Here is a 27,473-nt window from a genome sequence, read left to right on the forward strand (position 1 = left end):
CTTCCTTATGGAGGAGGACCGTACACTATGGCCTCGCAATGAATTTATTCTAAAATTGTCGTAATTTATCCTTACCAGAAATTACTTTTTATTCGAAAACCAATATTTTTTACAAAGCCAAGGAGTGGCTATGGGCACTTCGTGTGCACCCTCATATGCCAATTTATTTTTGGGGGCATGGGAACGGAAGTTTTTTTCTAACGAGAACTTTGATGAGTATCTCCAGCACATAATGTGCTGGTATCGTTTTATAGACGATATTTTTGTTATTTGGACGGGTCCTAGTCGGTTGCTCCAGGAATTCATTGATAAACTCAACCACAATACTGACAATTTGTTTTTTACTTTTACTTTCAATGACTCCCAGATCCCCTATCTGGACCTGAGAATCATGAAAAACAATGATGGCATGATAGAGACCGACTTATTTTGTAAGCCCACTGCAGGGAACACCTTATTACATGCTTCAAGCGCCCATCCACATTCCCTCATACAGAGCATTCCATATGCGCAGTATCTGCGCCTACGCAGGAATTGCACTGTGAAGGCAGATTTCTACAAACAGGCGAACGATCTGCGTGAACGCCTACTTCTAAGAGGGTACACTAGATCTACCCTGAAGCGGGCCTTTAACAAGGCCAAGGTGAGAAATAGACCCTCACTACTATTTACACAACCACGGGCGGTGAGACCCCCTACGGCCAAAGTTATCACGAAGTATTCGGCACATCACAATCAATTACGGTCTATCCTCGGGAGACATTGGCATCTTTTAAGTGACCATCATATACTTCAAAAACATGTACGTGCCACCCCCGAATTAGTGTTTCGCAGAGCCGATGCCCTAAAAAGTCGTCTAACAAGCAGCCATTACAAACCCTCCCAACGTAGAACCGACGGACCGAGGGGCACATCCATGTATGGCACTTGCCCTCGATGCCCCTGGATCCTTTCCGGTCATAGATAAACGTTGCCCAATGGTGAGGAATTCACTCCACAATTTTCAGTAGACTGTAGCAACACTGGAGTGATCTATCTCATGACTTGTGAGTGTCATGCCTTCTATGTGGGGAAGACCATTAGGGAACTGCGTCAAAGGATAGGGGATCATCTCTACTGTTCTACCAATGGCAAACTCACGACCATCGGCCGACATATTGGATTGTACCACAGGTTCAATCCCTATGCCGTCAAATTCTTAGTTCTGGAGGTTCTGCCTCTTGACCCACGAGGTGGCGACAGAGACAGAATACTGCTACAACGGGAATGTTTATGGATCGGACTGGGGGCCACCATACCCCCCGGTCTCAATGAGATGAACTCTTTCAAGCCCTTCTTATAATCCATCTGGCACTTTGACGCAGTTGCCCCTTCTTCCCCAAACCCCCTTCAAAAACAGACAGGCCCCAGTCTCAGCACCTGGCTTTCAACAGCCATGCCGTTAAAGTCAGCGACTGTAAAGCAGGATGGAGAATGGGACCTTGCGACAGAAGGTCCTCTCGCAATGGTAGTCGCCAAGGAGCATCCGCGTACCAGGGATGCCAAGGCCAATCTGGAGCAATTAGGATTCCCTCGGATTCCGCTCTGTGGAGCAGACGAGAAAACCGTTTCAGTGGGGGAAATGCATATATCAGCCGATACTGTCCCCATGGGGTCACTAACGCGTCTGTCGCGTCCGCCCAAGGATCTTTTGACCTGGCCACGAACCTCAACACCTTCCGATTGAGTCGAGAAGCCAGGAGATCCACGTCTGGCTCGACCCACCTTAGGCAAAGGAGGCAGAATACCTCCGGGTGTAGTGACCACTCTCCTTGGTCCAGAGTCTGGCGACTTGGATAGTCCGCTTGACAGTTTTATACGTCGGAATGTACACGGCCAATAGAGCCGACACGCTCCATTCCGTCCACCTCAGGATGTGAGCGACCTCCGACGCGGCAGTCGAGCTTCTTGTTCCTCCTAGATGGTTGACGAACGCCACCGCCGTGGCGTTGTCCGACTGGATCCTGACCGGATGCCCCTGCAACCATGAGAAGAGACACAGCCTAATCTCTCAGAATTCCAGGACATTGATCGGCAGGCGAGATTCTTCATTCAAAAAGCCCCTTCAGCACTAGAGGCCAAAACCTGTGTAAAAAAAAAAAAACACTTCAAGATGGCCGCCTCAGGAAAAGGAGCGCAAGCTACTAGAAAATGGCCGCTCGCTGTAGCTACCTGCATCACAGATCGGCTACAAGAAAATGTCCGCCAGCCGCATTTTAATAGCAGCAGCAGCATGGCCACAAGAAAATGGCGCTGAATCAATTAAAACGGCGCAGAGGACAAGATGTGGAAGAGAAGGCCAGAAAAAACAGTGGCCCGGAGCGGAGGACCCCCCATAGCAGACCACCCAGACAGAGAGCTGACCCCCGCAGCCCCCGGGACCCCCAAATCAACCCCCCCTAGGAAGACCAGCTGTTCCATCCTGCCAAGACGGGAGGAAAGTACTTACCCGTCCTTGCGAGGAATGCTGGTGCATTCCTGACAGACCCACTTCCGAGCAGTACGGAGTAGCTGCCGTCCACGGCCCACTGTGACACAGACAGCTAGCAGCCTGGTCATATGTGAGCCCCGGAGCAAGAAGCTCACCAGCCACCCCTGGAGCAATGGGGTACGTCGTGGCCGACCCAGAGCGTAGCTAAAGCCTGCTCACGCTCGATGGCTGGACTGGGGAGACTACAAGGATCTATATTATCCAGCCAGGCAGTTGATAAAAGATTTCAGGATCAAAAAATAAAAAAAATTGACATTTTTAATAAAAAGTTTCCCAGACCATGGGCCCATAAGTGAGCTAGGTCCTTCTCTACTAGGCAGAAAAAAACCGAGCTGCTCAGAGCAGTGTGAAAGGTTATGACCAGAACCACCGCCCCCTGGGCGAGGCATTCAGCTTTGCTAAAGTTTACATGTTTTAACCATTAACATGTCTGCCTAGTCCTCTCCTAATAGACGGAACATAACCCTACAGTCAAGAGTATAAGGAAGCTGTGTCCGTCCATGGACGAAAGAGAAAGTTTAATTTTGGGCTCATGTGAGCAGAGAACCTTCAGAGAACCCCCACATGGCATATTGCAAATGGGACTTAGTGCTTTCCTCTTGCCACTCTTCTATAAAAGGCCAGATTTGTGGGGTGCACGACTAATAATTGTCCCATGGACAGATTCTCCCACCTGAGCTGTGAATCTCTGCAGCTTCTTCAGAGTTACCATTGGCCTCTTGGTTCCATCTTTGATTAATACTCTCCTTGCCCAGCCTATCAGTTTTGGTGGACCGCCATGTCTTAGGTTTGCAGTTGTGCCATACACTTTCCAATTTGGAATGATGAATAGTGCTCTGCGAGATGTTCAAAGCTTGGGATTTTTTTTATAACCTAACCCCGCTTTAAACTTCTCAACTTTATCCCTGACCTGTCTGCTGTGTTTCTTGGCCTTTATGATGGCGTTTGTTCACCAAGGTTCTCCAACAAACCTCTGAGGGCTTCACAGAACAGCTGTATTATACTGAGATTAAATTACACACAGGGTGGACTCTATTTACTAATTAGGTAACTTTTGAAGGCAATTGGTTCCACTAGATTTTAATTAGGAGTATCACAGTAAAGGGGGCTGAATACAAATGCATGCCACACATTCCACATATTAGTAAAAAATAAAAAATTGAAAAAACATTTATCATTTTCCTTCCACTTCACAATTATGTGCCACTTTGTGTTGGTCCATCACATAAAATTCCAATAAAAATACATTTATGTTTTTGGTTGTAACATGACAAAAATGTTAACAATTTTAAGGGGGTATGAATACTTTAAAGCGGATCTCCACTCTAAAGTGGAGTCCCGCTGATCGGAACCCTCCCCCCCTCCGGTGTCACATTTGACACCTTTCAGGGGGGAGGGGGGTGCAGATACCTGTCTACAGACAGGTATCTGCACCCACTTCCGGCCCTACGATACGGGCAAAGGACGGGTTTTTTCCTTCCTTCCCGTCCGTCCCCCCGTTGTATGCTGGGAACACTCGGCTCCCAGCACACAGCGGGAGCCAATCGGCGGGCGCAGCGCGACTCGCGCATGCGCCGTAGGGAACCGGGCAGTGAAGCCGGAGCGCTTCACTTCCTGGTTCCCTCACCGAGGATGGAGGGGGGAGCAGCAGGGTGACGAGCGATCGGCTAGTCATCTGCTGCGATCACCGCTGGACTCCAGGACAGGTAAGTGTCCTTATATTAAAAGTCAGCAGCTGCAGTATTTGTAGCTGCTGGCTTTTAATATATTTTTCCCGTGGCACATCCGCTTTAAGCACTGTATGGGGCAGACTGCTTGTACTGAAGTGACTCTAATCAACCGCAGTACAACCAGTTTGTCAGGTTTTGTTGTATGATCACTGCCACTGGCTATAGCCAGCAACGGCGATTATTGTATTCTGACAGTGGGGAAACATCCCGCTATCAGAATGCAATGGCGCAGCAAGAGGGATTCCTCCATCAACACTGAATGTGGTAGCAGAAAGTTGACTATATCAATGTGCTAGTATACAAGTTACCTGTAAAGCAGATCACTCCAGTGGCATGCAGTCACTGCTGACAGGGGCTCAACCATCTTCACTCAGTCTTCCTTCCCGGTATGCCTGGGCCGCAATGACTTTGTCACCCCTCTCCCCCAACGCATGAGTCACGATTGTTGCACAGTGCTCTAAATGGACGGCCCACTCGAGTGTACTCTCCATTTAGAGCCCAGTCCATGTTTAAGAGACATTTACATTTACTGTACCTACAGGTAATCCGCATAGACTTGAAAATTTAAGGGGTACACTTTGTTCTGCTAATGTCTAAAGTACTCGATTTTGCGGACAGATTTTCCAAATTTTCTGAAAATCTCTGAAAGACCCGACCGATTCTCCCTTATTCATGTTTGGGCAAGTGTAGGATAACCAAGTCTAGGATGGACAGAGGTCTTCCCCTATTTTGGTTATCCAGAAGGATCTGTGATCAGATAAAAAGGCATGGACTAGACAATCCTCTGGCATCTGTGCTGCGATATAATTCCCTAAACAAGTTCACATCATACAATGTATGCAAGAAGCAGGTATGCTGAGAAACTAAATCAAATCACACATTTCAATTGTCAACAAGCCTAGTACACACCATTGAATATGTCAATATGTGAACTATTTTACCAGCTAAAATATTGGAAAATCTTTTAAGTCAGTCTTGTGATTCACACACCTCCTCTACATTGCATATCCGGGAGGGTGACAAAACTTTCTCTATTATGGTTAAAGTGAATGTACACCCCAACAATTGATTTCTCGTTATTGCTCACTTTTGGTCTGTTTAATATCATTTTGTCAAATTTATATGATAGCATGCAAAAAGAAATTCAGAGCTGTCCTGTATCTTCTGCAGATTTCCTGGGTTATCCCAAAGAGCCTTTCTAAATTTTTATCCTTGCGGATTGATTAGCCTTTATGCTGTAGAGATCTGAGAGTGGAAGTGGTTGAGAAGTTTACCAAAAGAACATTGGCAATGCTGACAACATTCAGCCTACATAAAGCTGTGTGCCGTCAGCCCACAACTAGAAAGGAAGACTTCAGTGTATTTTTAGCAGAACAACCACATATGTTCTGTACTTGCAGGGTCATTAATTGCGTTTCCTAGAGAAACAGGGTGACCACTACGCTGCCCCGCCCCCATGCACAGGAATGTTCCATATGACATCTCAGAACGAGAGGTGATCCTGCCCGCTGTCATTTTACTATACGGCGAGTGGGAGGTTTAAGGGATACAAACTTGATTCTGGAAACCTTTCAACTGGAAATGTGCATGTACTGCAGGATAAGTACTACATACCTTTTGTTTCCCTTCCCTGGACATATGCTTTAAAGAATAGGCATTTTTTTTTCATTTTGGGTAGAGCAAGAGAGGGCTAAACACTTCTGTCAATTTTATTCCCCCCCCCCCCCAACTGCGTCCCATTGGGGAGATTTCCCGTCACTTCCTGTCTCGTAGCCAAAACAGAAAATGAGAGTAAATCCCTCCAAAAAATACAAATAAAGACGGGTGAATCTCCCTAATGAGGTCACAGGCAGCAAAAAAAAAAAAAAAACCTGACAGGAGTCCTAATTTCTCCTAACTTAATCAAAAACGGAAACACTTTCCAAAAAAAGCAGGTGATTTGCCCTTATGTCCCTAAACATGTCAGGTAAAGAGGATCGACAACCGGTGGAGGTGTTGGCATCCAAGCACGATAAAGCTTTTTTAATCAACAAAAGAATGCAGCAGCATGAATCTGCTTTGCATATCCAACATACAGGAACATATTTGAGAACTATTCTGGGAAGATCTTGCAGCTAGAGCAGAAGTGTCAAACTGGCGGCCCTCCAGCTGTTCCGAAAGTCCCATCATGCCTCTGCCTGTGAGAGTCATGCTTGTAACTGTTAGCCTTGCAATGCCTCATGGGACTTGTAGTTTTGCAACATCTGGAGGGCCGCCAGTTTGACACCCCTGAGCTAGAGCAAGATGAGCATATTTTCAATACCTGCTAACATAGGACAAACGACCTAGAGCGGGGGTCGGCACCCCATCAATCGCGGGCTACCTATTGATTGCAGCTATCTGAACCAATCATGTCCGCCAGCTCCTGCCACCTGTGCAATCTGCATGTGAAGCCGAGCCACACGTTGCCGAGTGCACTCCTGTACCCGGCATGTCCAATAAGCATACATAACTTCTGTCAGACGGAGTGATCTCCAGCCGACAGAAGATTTCTAGTCCCGGCTATAATTCAAAGGCCGGGAGGAGAAAGAGGAACAGAGAATGGTGGGTGCATGAACACAAGTAATAAAAGGCAGCTGGCACCGGCTTACAGATTTACTTTTGAAATTGTAATGTGTTACAGTGGCAGTGTGAGGTGGTTGTGGGGGTAGGTGAAGGGGTTAATTGTAAATACGATTAGTAATGTGCGGCATGGAGGGGTTAATGTGTTGCCACTGGTCACTGATGCTTTAGTGACCAGTAGCAGTTAAAAATAAAAAAATGTGTGCTGCATTAGTGGCACCAGTGTCAGTACCGATTAACCCCTTCATGCTGCAGCATGAAAAGGGTTAAAGAGGAGCTCCAGGCTCCCCCCAAAATAATGCCGATGTCCCCACCGTAGCCGATTCCTCAATTGGCTATGGGGGCTGACATGTCTAGCAGGGGAAACAGGAATTAAAGCCTTGTGGCTTAACAGCCGTTTCCTACTGCACATGTGCAAGCCGCACTGTGCCTTATAAATAGTCCCAGAGTCTTCTGGGACCTGTGATGTGTCCCAGAAGACTAAGGGGGAAGGAGGAATAGGAGCGATCTGAGTGGGAAATGGGAGCTGGTACTTGCCAAAACCAGGTACCCAGTTTCCCCCTCCCCCCAAAAAGTGCCACAAGCCACCAATGGGGAGGTTTGAAAGTAAAATTCCAGCTTGCACTAGTCTTAAAAACTGCCCCCTTACCCCCAACTCGTATGCTGACTAACCTATTTTCAGACTGTTTCAATCTGGTCATGTTATCTCACCTGTGCGATCCAGCAGTATATGCAGGGGAGAAGGTGTGCCAACCTTGACTAACATGGGAACCTTAAAGGCCTGGAACGTTGATGACACCCTATCAGTCATCATCGAGCGCTTTCTCCCCTGCAGCCGCCATTGGCTGACACATGATCGGACCGGGGCTAGCTGAAAATAGGCAAGTATAAACCCCTTATTTTGTTTTTTTACAGGGACCTTTGTTTAACTGTATTTTTTAAAGTTTTCTTCATGCCTTGCTAGTTGATTTTTTTAAATAAATAAAAAAAAAAAAGGCGCTGCAGCTCGTTGACCTTTGCTCTCTTCCATGTTGCTCAGGAAGATCTCCCCCCTCTCAAAAGTTGCATACCTCTGACCTAGAGGCTGTATAGTTTTCTCTCTCAACAAACACACTCACACCAAAGTTGGTATACACAATGACTTTGCAGCAGTAATAAGCATAACACAAAGCCTTTATATAGTAAGTAAATAGAGCAATCTTCATGTACCCATATAATGACCATGAGTAACCCCCCCCCCCCCCAACACTAGCATTGGGGTATGTAAAAATAAAGCGATATTGTCAGTGCTGCTGTCCAAAGGTGTCTCCATTCCACTGGAGGAGCAACAGAGACACCCCAAGGTTGACCATAGAGACAGCAATTTCCTATCCTGCAATAAAAATGTTTTTGTTACCGAGAGAAGTAGGGTGTCCCCTTTGCTACAAATATACAGTTCTAGCACTTCCCTGCTCACACACCATCCAATGGGGTAGCACAGCAAACAGAAATGTGCTTCTTTCCTAGTAATGGGAATGCCAGAGTTTTGTAGTAAGAGTGAATTAGTCTGCTTCCCGAGTATGGCTAGGCAGAGGTACATACAAATGTTCTGTGGTGCCTGCTCTTAGACACTGCTGTTAGTAAAGATGGATTATATAGATCTCTTTAAAAGAAAAATGCCTAGTGGTCTTGTACATTATTTAAGGGGTAGATGAGCTCTGCTGGTGGCTAAAGCACTCAATTTTGCTGGCAGATCTCTCATGTTTTTAGAATATCTGAAAGACCTGACCAAACCTCCCTTATTCATGTTTGGAAAAATGTTTTAATGTGTTCAGATATAAGGGGATGATCAGACAGGGCTCTTGTGCTGCAATTCCCTAAACATGTTCACATCATACAATGTGTTTAAGAAGCAGGTAAGCTGAGAAACAAATCTAAATCACACATTTAAATTGTCAACAAGCCTAGTACACACCATTGAATGTGTCAATATGTAAACTATTTTACCAGCTAAAATATTTTACAATCTTAGTCAGTCTTGTGATTCACACACCTCCTCCATCCGGGAGGGTGACAAAACGTTCTATTATAGTTAAGGTGAATGTACACCCCCAACAACGAATTTCTCTTTTTTTTTTTTTACTTTCAGTAGCATTTTGTCAAATTGTTTAATAGCATGCAAAATAAAATAATAATATAATGTTCTCGTCAGAAATTCAGAGTCTGTGTCCTCTGCAGACTTCCTGTGTTATCCCCAAAAAATGTTTTAATTATCACTGAATGTAGCTTGATTAGCCTCAATGTTGTAGAGATCTGAGTGCATTTCTAGCAAATCACCAGGAAACTTTCTGTACTTGCAGGGCCTTTACAGTAAACCTTGTAGCGGTTTTGTACCCATCTTACCCCCTTATTATGGTCTGGACCCAAAAACATTTTAGAACATTGTTGTTCAAATTAGGTAAATATGAAATATTGTATATGTACCTGAATGTTATGCACCAATATATCAAGCAAAGAGTTTTAGACTAATTTTTCCACTGTATCCTTACATCATTTGTTGCATAAAGCCCATTTACAGAGCTCAATAATTCAAGCCGATTTTAACACAAAAAGGGGGGTGCATAAGCAAAATGCAAAATAACACACAAAGTGACAGTTAAAGGCAAACTATACCAATTAGCTTTATCCAGATTGTTATAGCACAACTCTGGCATAACCCCAACAGGGTTACAGCAGCAAACATTCCTGTACCTATGAAGCAAATGGCCATCATGCAGGCACACTTCTTGGTCCTGCAAACCATTAGGTTTATATGCTGGGTTTAGTACAGCTACCCCCTGTACTTTCTGGCTTCTCAAGGTGTAAGAGCTGCATGCCTCATAGACCTCAGCACTGCGGTTGTGTCTTTGCACCCCCCCCCCTTTTTTTGGCCATTTACAAAAAGAAAGCCTGAAACCATGTGTTTTGTGAATTGTCAGGAGAGGGGGCAGATACACAACTGCAGTGAAGGGTTTTAAGACTTTCAACACTGGCATCCATAGTGGCCATGAAAAGTAGCGGGAACAGTACTAATCCCAGGATGTAAACAAATTGATTTGTAGGACACAGAAATATGCCTGCATAGCGTGGCTTTGCTGCTTAGGAAAAGGAGACATTTTTCTTCTGTGAAGATGTTAAGGTAATCATGTCCAGATTGTTTATTAAAAAATAATGTACTGTAGAGTGTTTGCAGGAAGTATGTGAATCTAGATGGAGGAAAGAAACCTCCAAGAACCCAGCATCTTTCTGGTTAAAAATTCATTATTGTGAAGTTCTGTCTGTAATGTGCATTATTTTCAAAATACAGCAATGAAAAAACGCCAATTTTATTTTACACTCTATTTATAAAACAAGACTATTGATATCCAAAAAGTTGTGTTGCCTGTGTGTTTTTTTTTTTTGCAAAAGCCACTACTGTGCGCTGCTCCCGGGTGGTATAAGGTTAGTACGTAAATGCTCATGCCAAGCGCTCAAAGCTATTGCACATGACACTGAACTCGTGCATAGAGGTTGAAAGGAAGTACCTTGATGAGGGAGCGGCTGCATGAAAACTGCAGATTTAGAGCAAGGCAGAGAAGCTTCACAGACACAGAATGAAAGGGTTGGGTATAAAAAAATAAACACACAAAAGAAAGAATATGAATAATGGCGGAAAATAAAACACCACATGGATGAGACACAACATGTATGGCATTATGTAATTACAACTGATGTGATGAGCCAACTGTGCGTGAAAACAATCTTCTTTGTCATAAAAGGCAATAGGTAATTGACGAAAAAGTCACCATTAAAGACCAAAACAAGTATAAGTTTGCATTACTTTACACTGATGTTCTGTTTTTGCTCAAAATGTAAATATTAGGCAACTGCTTAATAAGAGTAAAAATCCCCCCCCCCCCATCAAAAAAAGACAAGATAATAATGGGGATAACATTAAAAAGAGTTGGGTATTTATATTAAAATCAAGATATTACCTATAGCAAACCACTCATTTATCAAGTGATTGTCTGAAAAAGAATAAAAAAAATAGTCTGGCCGTTATGAACAAAAACCTTGCACTCGCCCACCCAAATTTTTGGCACAATAATTGCACTAACAACAAGGTGCTTAGGCATTTATCTGCATTCAGCTATTAAATATTTTTACACCCATTAGCACTCGTCTTTTTTGATTCCTACATTACAGTTCTATAGCTCTACTCACATGGACATAAAGCAAAATACAACTCAAGAACCCACCTGGGGAATGCTGGGAAGTGGCAAGGGAGGTCATGGAATTTGAAAGGTTAAGGTTCGCAGTTATACTCAGTTGGCTCTGCACAGCGGGAGGATAAGGAGATGTAGGTGTCAGCAAAGACTCCTCACTGGCTTCTTCATCAATTACAGGCAAGTATTTGTCAATCAAGGCATCAAGAAATTTCACTATTAGCTCCGCGTAGTCTGGTATCTGCGTTTGCTGACAAAATAAGGGATTCAGATTAACATAACATTATAGATACCATCCAAATATAATCACTCCAGCACAGGAACATATTATGCAAAGAACAATAGGAAGGAGTATGATCCGAGCATGCTTACCATAGGCCCAAACATCAGATCTAACTGATGCATACACAGTAAGGGTTCATTGTCAACGGGAGTTATAGGCAAATGCTGTGTTTAAAATTCAAACATATGCAGCAGTGTTCGAATTTAAAATGCAGCTTATAGCCCCGTACACACGATCGGACTTCCAACCAACGTTTCTGTGGATTTTGGCCCGAAGGGCGTTGGCCGTAAACTTGTTCTGCATACACATGGCACAACATTTTCAGCCAACATTCACCAAACCACGTGTTTTTTTTTAGCTCTTTGCCACCATCCTTTGGGCAACTTCTGCTATTGCTAGCTGATGTTTAACATTGGTTCTGAGCATGCGTGTTTGTACATCGAATTTTTTTTGGACCAACTTGCGTACGCACGACTGGATAAACCGACATAAGAGATTTATTGCCCAACAGTTGGTGAGCATGAACAGCCAACTTTTGTTGTTAATTCAGCCAACAATTGTCTGACGGAGCATACACACGGTTGGATTATCCGACACAACACGTCCATCAGATAATTATGGCCATGAAGTTGGATCGTGTGCATGAGGCTTTTGACAGGAAAAAAACAGTTTGCCCTTCTTTGTCTGCTGTTTAAAAGCACTTTAACCACTATACGGCCTCCAGCCACTGGGGAGAGCGCGAGCGCCGCATCACTGAGATGCCGATGCGCGTGCCTGGCGGCCGCGACGTCTGCCAGGCACCCGCGATCGGCGGTTACACAGACAAGGACGTGGATCTGTGTGTGTAAACACACAGATCTATGTCCTGTCAGGGAGAGAGGAGACCGATGCTGTGTCCCTTGTACATAGGGACACAGATCGGTCACCTCCCCCAGTCAGTCCCCTTCACCCACAGTTAGAAACACTATGCAGGGTACACATTTAACCCCTTCCTCGCCCCCTAGTGTTAACCCCTTCCCTGACAGTCACATTTATACAGTAATTAGTGCATATTTATAGCACTGATAGAGTTTTCTTTTGGTGGTATTTGATCACCTCTGCGGTTTTTATTTTTTGCGCTATAAACAAAAAAAGGGCGAACATTTTGGAAACATTTTTTTTTTTTTACTTCTTGTTGACATAATAAATAGTAATGGCGGTGATCTGCGACATTTTTGGCACCATTCACATTTATACTGCGATCAGTGCTATAAATATGCACTAATTACTGTTAATTACTAATTACATATAAAAACATGTTACTTTCTGAATTCCAAAACTCACCACCAATGTGGGTCTTGAGTTATAAGGAGACAGTTACAAATAATACATGAGCATAAATGGAAGTCTATTTCAAAAAATATATTTTGTATGTGTATATTTTGTATATTTAAATATATTTTTGGCAAAACTGTTTTCATACCTTGGAGAAAGGTCCAGCAAACCTCCACAAACCGTTAAATCCAAAACCTAGAATTGCAAACACAGAAAATCAGCACAAATATAAGTAAATTACTAAAGGTTTATTTTTTGGAGCTTACTATTGCTTCCAGTGTTTCTGCGCATTCCCTCATTTTTGACAGTCCATTAATTTCAATAGGCTGGATTAATTATTATTTCAATATGCTAGATTGTGTGTAATGTGCAAAAATCGTGCTGCAAGATACTATACCATGCATTTTGGTGGCTGTGAATGCACGCACACTTTTGATGTGTGGGGGTGCAATTATGAATTAAGGGCATCTGTGCATTTCTGCAGAAGGCCGCTCATTCCCATGTGGTGTGGGAAGGCTTTTCTCAAGCCAGTAAAGTGCAACTTACTCTGTAGGTAAGAAGGTTGGTACTGTGGAGGAGACTCTTCATGATACACCACACTCTGTACAATACCATGTATTGGGTTCAAGAGATTTGGATCTTGACACAGCGATAAAAGGGTGTTGATCTTAGAGTCCAACAAATTGTGTCTGAAAAGAAAACAAGATATTTACATTATGTGACAAATAAAAAATTGTCCTTGAAAGAATACAGTCCCCATTAATAGGCCCAGAGGGGTGGAGTGAAACATTGGGGTGTGGCCTGGCTGGAGTCAGGGCTGAGGTTGCCACTCTTACATCGATCCTAGGGACTACACAGATGTGTGCGGCTATAGGGAGCCTTTCCTTTTGTAAAAACACAAATAAACCAGCACACAACAATGCAATAAAAAGCCACCTGTAGTGTAACCTGACGTTTCAAGGCTGTGCAAGACCCCTTTCTCAAAGTCAAAGTTGCCATGAAAAATGGGTTGCCCTTTGTTTTGAAAGACTTTGTATCTAACAATTTCCAAAAATATTCCTCTTGCATTACCTAATGTATCCCGTTAGTGAAAATGTGAAAGAACTCTGCCACCAGCTTCAGTGAAAGGCAATTGGAAAAGCCCCCACCTACCTCTAATAAGCACATTATTAGTGGTACCCATATAAGGGTATCTGTACAAAAGCATTACACTCAGAAGACAAATGCAACATGCTTTTTAAGAAATAATACCTAATTTGAGACGCATGTACTGTGCATTTGCAGCGCATTCCCACTGTTTATTTAATGAAAGGTTTCTATCAATATTCTTCACCTCCACTTTGCCAACCTATTTTAAAAACATCCTTCAAACACTTCCAGGTACAAGCCTACTTTATCCTCTTTGCTCAAGAAACCTAGCGTTCTGGGGTCTAACAAAGGAGGAGTTTAAAGGAAAAAATTGCGTGGAAAGTGTACAGTGGGGAAAATTATTTGATCCCCTTCTGATTTTGCAAGTTTGCCCACTTGCAAAAAATTAAAGGGTCTATAATTTTTACCATAGGTGTATTTTAAAGGATGGAGACAGAATATATATCATAATTATTGTTGGTTGGTAGGGGGGTCAAATATTTATTTTACTCACCGAACTACAGCTCAATTTATAACATTTGTATCATGTGCATCACGTCTTTCTTCTAGATTTTTCTATGTCCCTCATTTAAAATACACCTATGATAGAAATTACAGACCCTTCATTGATTTGTAAGTGGGCAAACTTACAAAATCTGCAAGGGATCAAATAATTATTTTCCACACTGCATAATGTGGAATCCTCAACTGTGGATTACAGTAATGAAAGTAAATATTAAACCAGATTCAACCCTTTTTCCTCTCACTCAAAAGTATTCGGTTTTGTTTTATGCTTTTTGGACAAAGTACTAGTATTTAGAAAAAAAAATTAGTGCTACATAAACCAAAATTGTGCTTAAAAACAAATCAAAAACTAAAATAGTAAAAAAAGGTACATACACCACCGGAAATACTTTAGGGAAGACCACGCTTGCTTCAGCTAAATATTCATAAAGGATACGTTGATCAAACTCATCTGTAGTGTATTTTACAAGTGTAGCCTGAAAAACAAAAAGCAGTGTAAACCTATTTCATACCAAAAGCCTGCGTTTAAAGCAGAATCATTCTATAGCAGTAAAACAGGGGTAAAATACAAAGTTACTTTTTGCTGATGCAATTCTTGATATATTAGAGAGCCTCAACATCTTTTGGGAATTAGGGAAAAAACATTTTGTCCCCTGTGGTTTTTCTACTTATTTGATCATCTCTGGCAGTTAATAAGCCACAGTGAAGTTAGGATCAAGTGCAAAGATTCAGTTTACTGCAGTAAGATCAGCAAAAGATGAATGTATTTGGCTGTGACAAGATTACTGCAATATATCCTGTTTTAATAAAGAAGAATGCAACCTCAGGCATGTGTAATGTAATAATAAATAGTGGCTATTTCAGTTAAACAACTAAGTGACAAGAACATTTGGACATTGCAGGCTTAAAGTGGTTGTATACCCCACTTTTTTACTTTTACCTACAGGTAAGCCTATAATAAGGCTTACCTGTAGGTATAAAGAATATCTCCTAAACCTGTACAGTTTAGGAGATATTCCCCCCGCAATGCGCCGCTGATTGCAGCGGCGCATGTGCAGCGGGGATCCTCGGCTAAAGGGCCGGCAGCCGCAGGACCTTGCCGGTTTAAAGTCTCCAGCGTGGGAGTGACGTCATCTAATCACAGCGCTGGAGCGGCGATACCCGGAAGACACGCCGGAGCAAGATGACATCTCCTTCGGCGTGGACCAGGTAAGTTCTCTTCACCTCATTTTAAGGTATGTATTTCATAATGAGCTAGTATGCAGTGCAAAAACTGCCACTGGCAGGGAAGGGGTTAACACTAGGGGGCGAGGAAGGGGTTAAGTATGTTCCCTGGGTGTGTTCTAACTGAAGGGGGGGTGGACTGACTTGGGGAAATGACTGATCGCTGTTCATACAGGCATTTCTCCCCCTGACAGGACCGGGAGCTGCGTGTTTACACACAGCAGAGCCGACCTGCCGCCGTAAAACTGCGGCGGCTGGTCGGCAAGTGGTTAAAGCATCAGATTCAAAGTATAAGAATCCACAATTTAGGAGTGGTGTCCATATCAAAGGCCAAAAGTTCTTCAAGCCACCATTCATTATTACAACCCACCTCACCAAGGTTGAATACGGCAGCTTACCAATTCTTCAATATTATGGCTGCATTAGTTTTCATTTTCAGGCTTGCTTTCTTTTATTTTCACCTGGTAATTTAGCCAGTAAGTCTGCATTTCAACAGAGCAAGGTCTCTTGCAGATGTAGCAGGGCTGAGACAAACAGTTTGGCACTGACAGGGGTGCTTTCAATGATTAGATGTAATTAGTTGATGTAATACCTTCCCAAAAGGAACAAAAAGTTTTCTGTAACTGCTTAAAAGCGTTAGCTGGAGTTTGGTTTCAATTTGTTTAGTGTATCTGAATCTGCTAGTGCATCTACACTCCCCTCCGCCAAGACCAACAGAGATACTGTCCCAAAGGGGACTCTGTAGCTCCTTCATCCAGAGTGTAGGCACTCTTATTATAGGTTGTTTATAGGTTGGGCAGATCACCAGGTGAAATCAGAGGAAAAACATCTGATTGGTAAGCTGCAATATATTACATTCTTAGTTTTGGCTTTAATACCCCTTTAACGGTGGACTGAAACAGCTTGCCAACCAAGCGAGTTGAAGAGTTTATTTGCCAGTTCGTACTTCGGTAAGCCTACCCAGGATAACTCTTAAACCTGCACGGTTTAGGAGATATTCCCTGTTCCCGGCACGTGCCAATTTCATGGGGCATGGGGCAAACTAAATATACATATGTGTCGTTGCTTCATGCTGTGTGTCGTTGCTTCATGCTGTGTGCCGTTACCGGCGGGTCCCGTGCGCATTCGCTGCGGGGGCTTCGATTTAAGTCAAGTAATTCATCATGAGCTAGTATGCTATGCATACTAGCTCATTATGCCTTTGTCATGCAGGGTTTTTTTTTTCCAAAGGGTTTACAACCACTTTAATATTATGGAATCATGCTGAAGGTATACCTGTATGTTGGTCTAAGTTTTTTACCTCAATGCATTCTATGGATAAAAAGCCTTCTGTGTGCAGTAGCCCCCCTCAACATCTACCTGAGGTCCCTCTCTGTCCACGAGTGTCTCAGCCATCCGAGATTCGCCTTCCTGATTGGATGAGACACAGCAGCCAAGCCATTGGCTCCCGTTGCTGTCAAAGTCAGCTAGCCAATCTGGGGAGATACGGGTGGGGCCGGGCTCCATGTCTGAATGGACACAGGGAGCTGTGACTCAGCTTGGGTGCTCCCAGAGCAAGCTGCTTGCTGTAAGGGGCCAGGATCACAGAAGAGGGACCCAAAAAGAGAAGGATCTGGGCTGCTCTGTGCAAAACCACTGCAACAGAGCAGATATGTATAACATGTTAGTTATTTTTATAGGGAAAAAAATTTAAAATAAATCGAGACTTTACAATCACTTTAAGACATGTGATGTTTTTTCCATTGTTTGCATGTATTGCAGATGGAACATGCTTTACATCACGAATATCAGTGGGGAATGGGAACTCAATTTAAACTTGGATTGTTACACATGGTGTTTGAGGTTATTATGTCTGTTTTTATAAAGTTCGGAATAAAGTTTTTATCATAAAAATTACCTTTTGATACTCTTAAATATATACACACACAGGTTTGTGCCCACTAATATATTTCTTCCTCAATGTTACATATTTAAAAACCACTATAGAGAGAAAAATAGGTCTTCATGAATATGAATAATACTTGTGAGAAATGGGTAGTAAATAAAGTTGGCTTCCACTACTCTTTTTGCTTAGTTTATATTTGCTGAACCTGCTAGTGCAGCAGGAAAGAAGTGTCTGAATCACAACCTGTCTTTCTAATGGGCTAAATTATCAACGCTCCAAACATTTGTAATATTCTTACTAGAACAGTCAGCAGCAGCGCTTGTGTCTTAGGATCTGTTAGAACTTCCTCATCCAAAAGCACATTTGATTCAGAAACAGAAACTTTCCGCAAATGAGGATGTTGTTGAGGTGATGATATCCTTGGTGTATCTAGGATAAGCAAAAAGTTTATAGTCACATAAAACAATTTCTGCTAGTATGTAATGCGATTTATGAAAAAAATGGAGGAAAGCAAACCAAAGCAAAACGTAAAGTTGTAATCCAAAGCAACCTATTAAGTTTTATCTTTTTTCAGCAACACAAAGGGAGGAGATCTGATTGCTTACTATGAGCAATGAAAGTCACCGCCTCCACTTTTTATAAACAGCCACTTGGTGTCTCCTAGCAAACAATTCATTGTTCTAGATTAACTGAAAACACTGGACAATAAAGATTTTGCTTCCTGAACACTTTTGGGCTTATCTTGTATATCTCAATCCGTTTTTCTTTTGGAATTCTTATGTTTTTGAGATTATATATATATATATATATATATATATATATATATATATATATATATATATATATATATATATATATATATATATATATATATAGTTTGTTTACATTCCTCTTGCATTATAAGATGCCTTATGTCAGAGGTGCCAAACCCCTCTCTCATTCCAGTCTGTGGCATATTAGGAACTGGGCTGCACAGCAGGTGGTGAGTGGCAGGCGAGCAAGTGAAGCTTCACCTGTATTTACAGTCGCTCCCCATTACCCCGTCAGATCAGCGCGTTATTAGATTCTCATGGGCGCATGAACTTGACTGTAAAACTGCACATGCAAGGGATCTAGGTTGCACGCTCCTTATGAGAATCAAATACCTGGTGGAGCTGAGGCAGGGGATGCTAGCACTGAAGACCATAATAAATCAAATTGCTTAGAAAGTTATCAAAACCCCACCAGTGAGTGGCAAGTGACAAGCTGCATATGGTGGCAGGCCTTATAGTGGCATGTGAGCATCTTACTTCAATTGTTGAGCAGCATCTGGTGCATCCATCACACCCTGAAATGTCTAGTTGTAGGAAAACAAGTTCAGGGCTAATTATGTATTACATGTAACAATAACAAATTGGAGTAGAAGCTGTTTACTGTTAAAGGAGAAGTCCAGCCTGAGATTTTTAAACTTCTCCTATGGGTCACATGAGTGCAATTCGTTTTGCATTCCTGTGATCCATTCTCAGTGAAAAAAGGTCTGAAATCCACTTTCCGCTGACGTCACTACCATCAATCAAGGCAGCACATCAACCCGACTTCCAAGTCTGGATCCGCCAGCTGCCTTGATGGCAGTCTCTGTGAGCCACCAAGACAGTCTCTCCCTACCCCTCTACAGCTCAGCGCTCCAGTGAGCATGGAGAAGCAGGGAGGAAAGACACCGACTCTCAGGGATCTGTGAGAACCGAGCCATCAGCAGTGTTCGGTGGCTCAGTTCTCAGTGCAGACGCTGGGAGAGAGATGGAGCATCAGTCTGATGCTCCATCCACCGAGGTAAGTATGAATCAAAAAAACAAAACCCATACTTCTCTTTAAACTGCGTAGAGGGTTCTTTACTGTTAGAGGGGTAATCAGCAACACCACTTTTAGCCCTGCAGCGTGACGCAAATATTATGCACTTAAATACATTATGGTCATTAAAGTTAATTTCATACTTCTCAAGAATCCTAATCGATACAGTTGTTTTAAATTAAATTGGTGTCCAATCAGAGGTGTTCTATCATAATCACCAAAGTTTCCTCAAAAAGCAAAACTTCCAGAAAAAAATGTTCGGTAAAATCATCTTAGGATAATTTTAATGTTCTAAAAAAAAAATTCAAAATTACAGTAAATATTCTACAACGATACATACCAATATCATAATCATTCTCTGCTACTCTTCTCATTTTTGGAGGTGTAGTGATCCCAGATTCAATCTCCTGTCTTTTAGGAGCTTTAACATCAGATATTAAGTGGTCAAAGCTTTTTCTTGTACCTAGATTTAAAAAAAATAAAAAGCATTCAGAAGCAAAAGTGTATTACACAGTTTATGAACTTGGATGGAGTTTATAATAGATAAAATATGAATTTTCCACTTACCATAAGCTCCTGTTCTTGATGTCAACTGAGGGATACAAGAAATCTCAGATTTTTGGGTTATACTGACGACTACAGAATGACTGGATACTAGCAAACAAAAAATAGTAGGACAGACCAGGATATAACCGCTCAAACTACCAGCATGTCTGCAGCTCAATGAGCCGCCTTAAGAATGCTGTATAAGATGAAGCAGACATTTCCACATGGCATAACTTGGAGATGTAAACAGCAGACCAGATGGCAGGTTTACAAGGAAGTAGCTGCCCGATGCCAAAAAGTCGAAGAGGCGCTTACAGATCTATTGGCGTGATCCTTAGACCCCTTTTCCACTTAAGCTTTTTTAAGGCACATTTGGGCTAAAAATAGCCCCTCCCCTGCAGACCCAGTGTGAAAACCTTTCACACTGGGGCGCTGTGCTGGCAGGACATTAAAAGAGAGTCCTGCAAGCAGCGGTGGAGGAGCAGTGTATACACCGCTCCTGCCCATTGAAATGAATGGGCACCGCTGCCAAAGCGCTTGGGACGCTCCACGGGTGCATTTAACCCTTTATTCGGCCACTAGCAGGGGTTAAAAACACCCCACTAGCAGCCGAATAGCGGTGATAAAACAACGGTACCGCGCCACTTAAATAAAGCCTGGTTCTAAAGCCTTGATGTTTTTTACTTTATTGCATTCGATTCTTCAGAGACAGGGCAAGTGCAGAAGCAATGTCAGCGTCTCCGGATAGAACTCTACAACTAACCTAAAACAGAGTCTGAAAAGAACCTCACAGGTAACCCAATGCCCAAAGGTCACTTTCAGGCAAGCCCACAACATACAGTCAAGAGGGGTCTGGATCTGGAATGGTCCAAAGCCAAGCTGAGGATGTCTGCACCAAATGGCTGCAAACTGTAGGGAAAAAATTAAGCAGCGATGTAAAGAATAAGAAGAGCCTTGTTTGAAAAAAATTTAATAAAAAAGTTAATCTTTACAACAGCAATAAAGTGAATATCAACCTGGACAATCTCATGAAATAAAGCAGTGAAAAAAAAAATGTACACACAAAATAAATATTATATATATATTTATAAATATATATATAAAAAATAATTCGCACTTCACTTAAAAGGTGCAAATAATCAAACGGTGCTGCGCTATAAAAAAAATCATCAATAATAAAAGTGTAACTAAAATGGTAACCAATACACATATCAGTAGGGGCGAAGAAGGCAATGCTTTGACTATATGCATCTAGGTGACGGAGCCTGCGTATTGATATTACATCGCGGCCATCTTAAGACCTATTGTGTCTGAAATGTGTTTTCAGCTTGCACGGCTTACAGTGCCATCTGTGAGTTTTTTACCTTGTCTTTTTTATATATAATTAAACATTTTAAAATGGAGAGCACTAGATTTTCTGCCTTTCTTCTGCATATCGATCATATCCAGTGAGATGATCAGGGTTTTTAGCCCATAGGAATAAGCGATTTGAAGAAGGAAAGTGATTACCAGGACCTTCCCAGCCTTCTTTATCACCAGAGGGGAACACTGCTGATTTTATTCAGATGAGCAGCCTGGGAGACTGGTGGAGGAAAGCACAAGCACTTTGGATCTCTCAGCAATATATGCTTATTGATTACCATTTTAGTTACACATTTTTATTGGTGTTTTTTTATTTAGCGCAGCAGTGTTTTTTACAATGATAAAGAAAAGGTGTCTATCCTCCTAAGTGAATAGCAAAAACCTGAGGTGTGCTGGTAGCAGGAGGGTTTATAACCTAGACGGCCTACACATTTTTGCTTGTTTGCCAGGGTCTTATTCGCATGTAAGCGACAGTATAAACCGAAGGTTTAAGACTCTTGTGTCCCTCAATGGACAAGAAAGAAAGAGCGCTTTACTGAGCTATTTAATACCTTGTACTGCAGAATATAACGCATAATGGGCATGTAAAATGTAACATTTAACATACCCAACAGCTTCTTAGTGTTTGCTTGTGATGGCTGCCCCATGTCCAGACTCATGGACTTCCTTGTCCGTGGGCTAACTTGTCCAACTGTGGGGTAGCTTGCAGCTAGATGCATGCCAGATCCCTTTGGAGAAGACCATGGCTGGTTCTCCTTTAACGTTCTGTAGAAACAAACAAAAGAAAAAAAAATAAGGCTCCTACATTGTCTTAACTTAAGTTCCAGCTGTGCACATGTATTAAAGCACCAAGTAATAACCTGCAGGTGGGGTCGCTGTGATGTACTGGATATGTATCCATAGGAACATTTTCCATCGAAACATCTGTCAGCAACAGTGATTTTCTGTGTTTCAAACTGCAGCGGCTTCTCACCTCTTCAGACACAGTAAGCAAGGCTAGGAATAAAAAAAAAAAGTCAGTCCAACATAAAGAGATAATACATGTTTTTCTTTCATTTATTTAAGGAAGTTCAGACTTGATCAAGATGTATAGTTTTCTTCCAGAAAGGTGCACTTTTTTGGGGCTGCTCCCACCTACCATTTTGCAGCCTACTTTAGCTAGTTGGCTGCTAAGGAGACACCGAATGCATGTTAGTGGCTGGGGCTGTGTGTAACCATTCAAACACACAGCAACTGTGAAGCCACAACTTCGTTCTCTCCTCCTAGCTGCCAGCTGCAGGAACCCATCACTCGTCTACCCTTAAAGTTATTGTAAAGGTTTGAAGATACATTTTTTTTTAAACATGTCATACTTTACCTCCACTGTGCAGCTCGTTTTGCAAAGTGGCCCCGAACTTTCGTCTTCTGTGGTCCCTCGGCAGCTGTCTCGGCTCATCCCCGCATCAGATAACCCCCTCTGGGAAGCGCTTTTTCAAGGGGGTTACCTTGCGGCCGTGCGCCTGAGTCCAGCATTTGCATCCATAGACACGAATGCTGGAATCTGCCCCGCCCACCACGTCATTGGATTTGATTAACAGCGGGAGCAAATGGGTGCGCTGCTATCAATCTAGCCAATGAAGAGCCGAGAAGCCAGCACGTTCTTGATGCGGGACTTTCGAGGGCTCAGGTAAGTAAACTGGGGGGGGGGCGGTAAGTATCAGATGTTTTTCCACCTTAATGCATAGGATGCATTAAGGTAAAAAAAACTGGAAGGTTTACAACCCCTTTAAAGGTATCCTCTACAAACAGATATTCGGTGGGCCGATGCAGATTGTCCCAGATCCAGCCGTGGTGACAAAGGACAGTGGGAGAATTTGGGGACAGGGGAGGTTGTTTTCAATGTACTGGGGTCTTTTTTTATCTTCATTCTATGACTGCATAAAGGTAAAAATGCAAAGCCTTTAGTACTACTTTAAGCATGATTCAGAGAATATAAAATTTGAGAGCAAGCACACAAACTAAATTGAAAACTTTCCAGTCCTGGGCTTTCACTGCATCTAAGTAACTAGCCAAACTTTGAAAAAGGAGACTTAAGCACCTAATGAATAGTCGGAAGGGCTTGTTCACACTAGCTTTGGTCTCTGGAGAGGGATTCACGTTCAGGACCGCTCTTCATATAGTATTTAATAGGCGGTGAGGCAGCACTGTAACACCTCTAATGCCTGCTTTAACCCCTTGATACCTGCACGCACTATCATGCTGTAACCACGATTGTGTGTGTGTGTGTGTGTGTTGGGAAATATTTTCCTAAATCAGTGAGTAAGCTATGAAACCAGCTGTTGCTCATGCAAACAATAATTTGGTTTTGCCAAATTTGAAAAACACTGGCAACTTTTATGCTCACCTACTATATTTCTAGAGCAGAAAGCTATAAAAACTCAATGTGGATTAAAGATTTATGCATACAAATCGAAACTCTAACCAGGTTTCTTTTGCAGATCTGAGAAATTATACAATCAAATATGAATTTGGTTAGTTATGATCACTGAAATCTTTCTTACCTGCTAAATAAGCAACACTCTGCGTATTTACTTCAAACTTATCACAATTTCGGTGTTTATTTACAAGTGTGAGCAGCGTATGAAGGATTCTCACTGTTCTTGCCGTAGTAGTAGGAGATGGATGTCGATATCCTAAAAATGAAAAGTATGTACAGTTCATCAGTTTTAAAAAATGGGACGTCGAATACTTCTCAAAAGTAGGTGACATGGAAAACAGGCTCCCATCGAGTTTACATGATGACTATGGCAAATTGATCAAGTTTTTTTTCTTTGGTCTGTTACATGTCTGCCATTTCTGCATAACATTATAAATTCATACTAAACTCTTCACAATTCTCCTTGAAAAGCAGATCTCCGATGTATCTTGCAGGCTCTAAGGTGGCCAGAAATTAACAGATGTCTCCCAAAAACCACCAACGAGGCAATATCGGTCAGCCATTTATGAGACTTGAGATGTTGAATGCAACAAGACTGAGAATTGAATGCAAACTGCCCAGCATAGAAGAGAGCTGGAAGTGGGATCATGCTACATCCCAGGTCTCATTTTGGGTATCAGAGATAAGGGGGTAGAAAAACCAATACAGGGCTTTTCATACAAAGGTAAACATGTATTTTAAACCCAACATTTTTGTATAAGGTCTGTCTTTTTTTTGTCAGGAATGAATATATATTTTTTGAAAATATTTTTAGGCCTGGTTCACACTAGAGCGATTTCAGAAGCGACTTCAGTTAAACAGAATTGCTTTATAAAAATGGAAAACATTTTTTAATGGCGCCCATTCACATCAATGCAGAGCAGGACATTTTTGGAAAAAGGTACTCTGCTATGTTGGTGCGGTTTTAGCAAGATTTTGGCCCTATAGGCTTTAATGAAAATGTCCCAAAAACGCATAAAAAAAAACACACTGTATGTAGACGAGTTTTTAGTATTTAGCATGAAAACTGTCAAACATACTACAAAATCGCAATGAAAATTGGATTACACAGCTGTACTAGTGTGAACTTAGCCTTAGCCTGGTAAATATGAATTCTCCATTTAAGCCAGCAGGTGGAGCTTTATGCTACTTTTTACATTTAACAGGTATTTCTTTCATAAAAGAAATGAAAGGGGCTATGCTATGCACTTAGCAAAAAGGTAGTGAAAATGTAAAGCTGCGTTTACTTTCAATACCTTTTTCAGTTTGATTTACACTGTTATACAAGCTGTACACTCACTACTTTACATTGTAGCAAAGTGTCATTTCTTCAGTGTTGTCACATGAAAGGATAATAAAATATTAACGAAAATGTGGAGGGGTGTACTAACTTTTGTGAGATACTGTATTTACATGTAATGACAGTAGGGGTGCACATCTTCACTGGTCTCACGATTTGATCATGATTACTGCCCCCTTCCCCCGCAGACAGAGACCCCCACTTTCCACCGCAGACTGAGACAGACTCCTTTCCACTGCAAAATTGCAGACAGACAGATCCCTATCCCAACAAAGATAAGAGTCCTCTATCACAGACATATGCCCCCCAGAGATAGAGACCCTCATCCCACCAGAGAGTCCCCCATCACAGACATACACCTCCCAATCAGACATCACACACACACCCCCCCCAATCCCATTGAGAGAACACTACTCATGTTATAATTAGTGCAATGTGGTACCTGCTGCTGTGGGCCCACTGCACTGAGGACGAGGAAACGTCAGGATGCTCAGGGCTCCAGGCCCTGGCTGGCTGTGGCAAGGACGCTTGAGGCTCTAGGTCCTGGCTGGCTGCAAGATGACAGGGAAACTCGGGGCTCCAGTGGCTTGCTTGATGGCTGGCTGCAAGCTGGCGACAGGTTATGACGCCAACACCAGCGGCTGGGGATGACATTACCGCCGCGCCTCCAGTCAAAGCTAGAAGCGGAAGGGGCGGAAGCTTTTTATTCAGCTCCGGCGCCAATCCACCACTGCTGTTTTTTTTCTCCCAGTAGAGGGAGGGCGTGGCACAGCAGGGTGATATCATTCGCCAATCGATGCGGCCGTTGGTTGCATCGATGCAGAATCAGAAATCTCCGCATTGAGATACATTGATTCGACAATTAAATTCCGCAAGCCCTAATGGACATCCCCTTACATGACAGCATAAGGGCCTGGCACAGAACACAAAGAAAATCTAGAGAGGAAGGTGGAACTATTTCACCAAACACACCCCCCTTGGGTTTAACCCAGAAGTGAAAATGTTGTTTGACTTCCATGAGGTCAAGCACTAGGAGGCTTATAAAACTGGGTGAAATATGTGCACCAATTGTATGAAGGTATCTTGTATGAAAGTATCCTAAAAGACTTTGACATTTTATCAATTCTTTGATTCATGCCAACTATATACAGTTCCACTCTCTAGACATTAAAAGGGATACAAAAAAATGTATAGCATATAACAACTGCTAAACAAGACATATTGTAACTGCATGGTATTAAAATTATCTTTCCGTTTCAACCTGCAGCACTGTCATTTTTTTCAAAATTCAATATGGCAACCTGGAGGCAAGTTCATACATCATTAGATCACCCCCAGAAAAGTCAATCCTCGACTCTTGTGAATGGCTTACTGATTTTACCAAAAGTTTGCACTAAGTTATTCAGATTTTATGCATACTCTGCAATAAGAAATACATTTTTGATGAGATACTCCAAAAGGGTTAAACATTTCTAAAGGGATTCAGAACCTGTTAGCTAGTTTCCCTATTAGAACACCGCAAGTGCCTCAGCCGATTAATGACAGTCAAGCCTCGTACACACGACCAGTTTTCCCGGCAGGAAAACTGCCAGGAGAGTATTGTGTATGCTCCCTAGCAGTTTTCCTTCGGCTGCCGACATCGTGGGCGCCCTGGACAGGTAAGTGTCCATTTATTAAAAGTCAACAGCTGCAGTATTTGTAGCTGCTGGTTTTATTTTTTTTTTATTTTTTTTAGGCGGACCTCCGCTTTAAAAAGGTTCTACGTAAATACAAACAAACCTATTAGCAGAATGTGCTAACATTTGATAAGGTAATAAGTATGGTTAGATGTCTCTTTGTATAATTGTAATGAAAAAACTGTATATAGTATTGTCAGTGTCTTCTGGCGGATTATACAATGTGGTTGCAATATAGAGAAGAATAAGTGTGTTTGTGTGTACAGCATGAGCTGTTAGCTATACCACCAGTTCAACAAGTCATATTGTTTTGTACTGTATGTATTTATCTTACAAATATCTTGTAAAAAGGCCTTTAAAAAAAAAAAAACTTTTCAAACAGAATATACATCTTCCCAGCGAGTCAGAGCAATCGCACATCTGAAGATGTCTCAAGGCAGAAAAAGCATTTTCTGTGAGGTCTCCTTAGCCATCATAGTGCTCTAGGAGTCCTTTGTCATGTAAAAAATGTTTGTTTAAAAAACAAATATGGCATATCGATAGTAAAAACAAATCTCAAAAATGTAAACTACTAAAATAAACCTGACTCAAAGTTCACTTTAAAAAGGTACCATCAGGGCAGCTTCAGGGTATGTCCAACTGTCTACTGTGATCTCAAGTTCACAAAAGCGATCAGTTTCTAGTGTTCATAAAAAAATACATTCAAATTAACTCACCTTTTAACAAGTGCCCAACTAGTGCAAAATTGAAATTAGAGTTGAAATTGAGGCCAACAAAATGGTCCATTTGTTTACAATGCCATTCCTCAAGAGGATTTCTTATTTCCATGAAAACTTCTTCTGGGCTCTTGGAAAAAAAAAAAAA

The 27,473-nt window shown here is 42.1% G+C and overlaps 1 protein-coding gene across 3 annotated transcripts in view; it reads right to left on the minus strand.

The window, feature by feature from the left end:
• NF1 (neurofibromin 1) overlaps positions 1–27,473 on the minus strand; it is a 317,171-nt gene that overhangs the window by 24,853 nt on the left and 264,845 nt on the right. For 2 of the 3 annotated variants that reach the window (XM_040336668.1, XM_040336666.1), the window contains 10 exons: positions 27,326–27,455; positions 23,719–23,850; positions 22,039–22,174; positions 21,786–21,943; positions 19,611–19,733; positions 17,742–17,872; positions 14,710–14,810; positions 13,228–13,370; positions 12,830–12,876; positions 11,118–11,334 (listed from right to left, as the gene is read on the minus strand). In XM_040336668.1, the coding sequence (XP_040192602.1) occupies positions 11,118–11,334; positions 12,830–12,876; positions 13,228–13,370; positions 14,710–14,810; positions 17,742–17,872; positions 19,611–19,733; positions 21,786–21,943; positions 22,039–22,174; positions 23,719–23,850; positions 27,326–27,455 (1,318 nt within the window). Of the gene's footprint in view, positions 1–10,403; positions 10,458–11,117; positions 11,335–12,829; positions 12,877–13,227; positions 13,371–14,709; positions 14,811–17,741; positions 17,873–19,610; positions 19,734–21,785; positions 21,944–22,038; positions 22,175–23,718; positions 23,851–27,325; positions 27,456–27,473 lie in introns of all 3 variants that reach the window. The other variant, XM_040336665.1, reaches the window with a different exon arrangement.

The sequence above is a fragment of the Rana temporaria genome, chromosome 2 (genome assembly GCF_905171775.1).
Source record: "Rana temporaria chromosome 2, aRanTem1.1, whole genome shotgun sequence".
NCBI classification, from domain to species: Eukaryota; Metazoa; Chordata; class Amphibia; order Anura; family Ranidae; genus Rana; species Rana temporaria.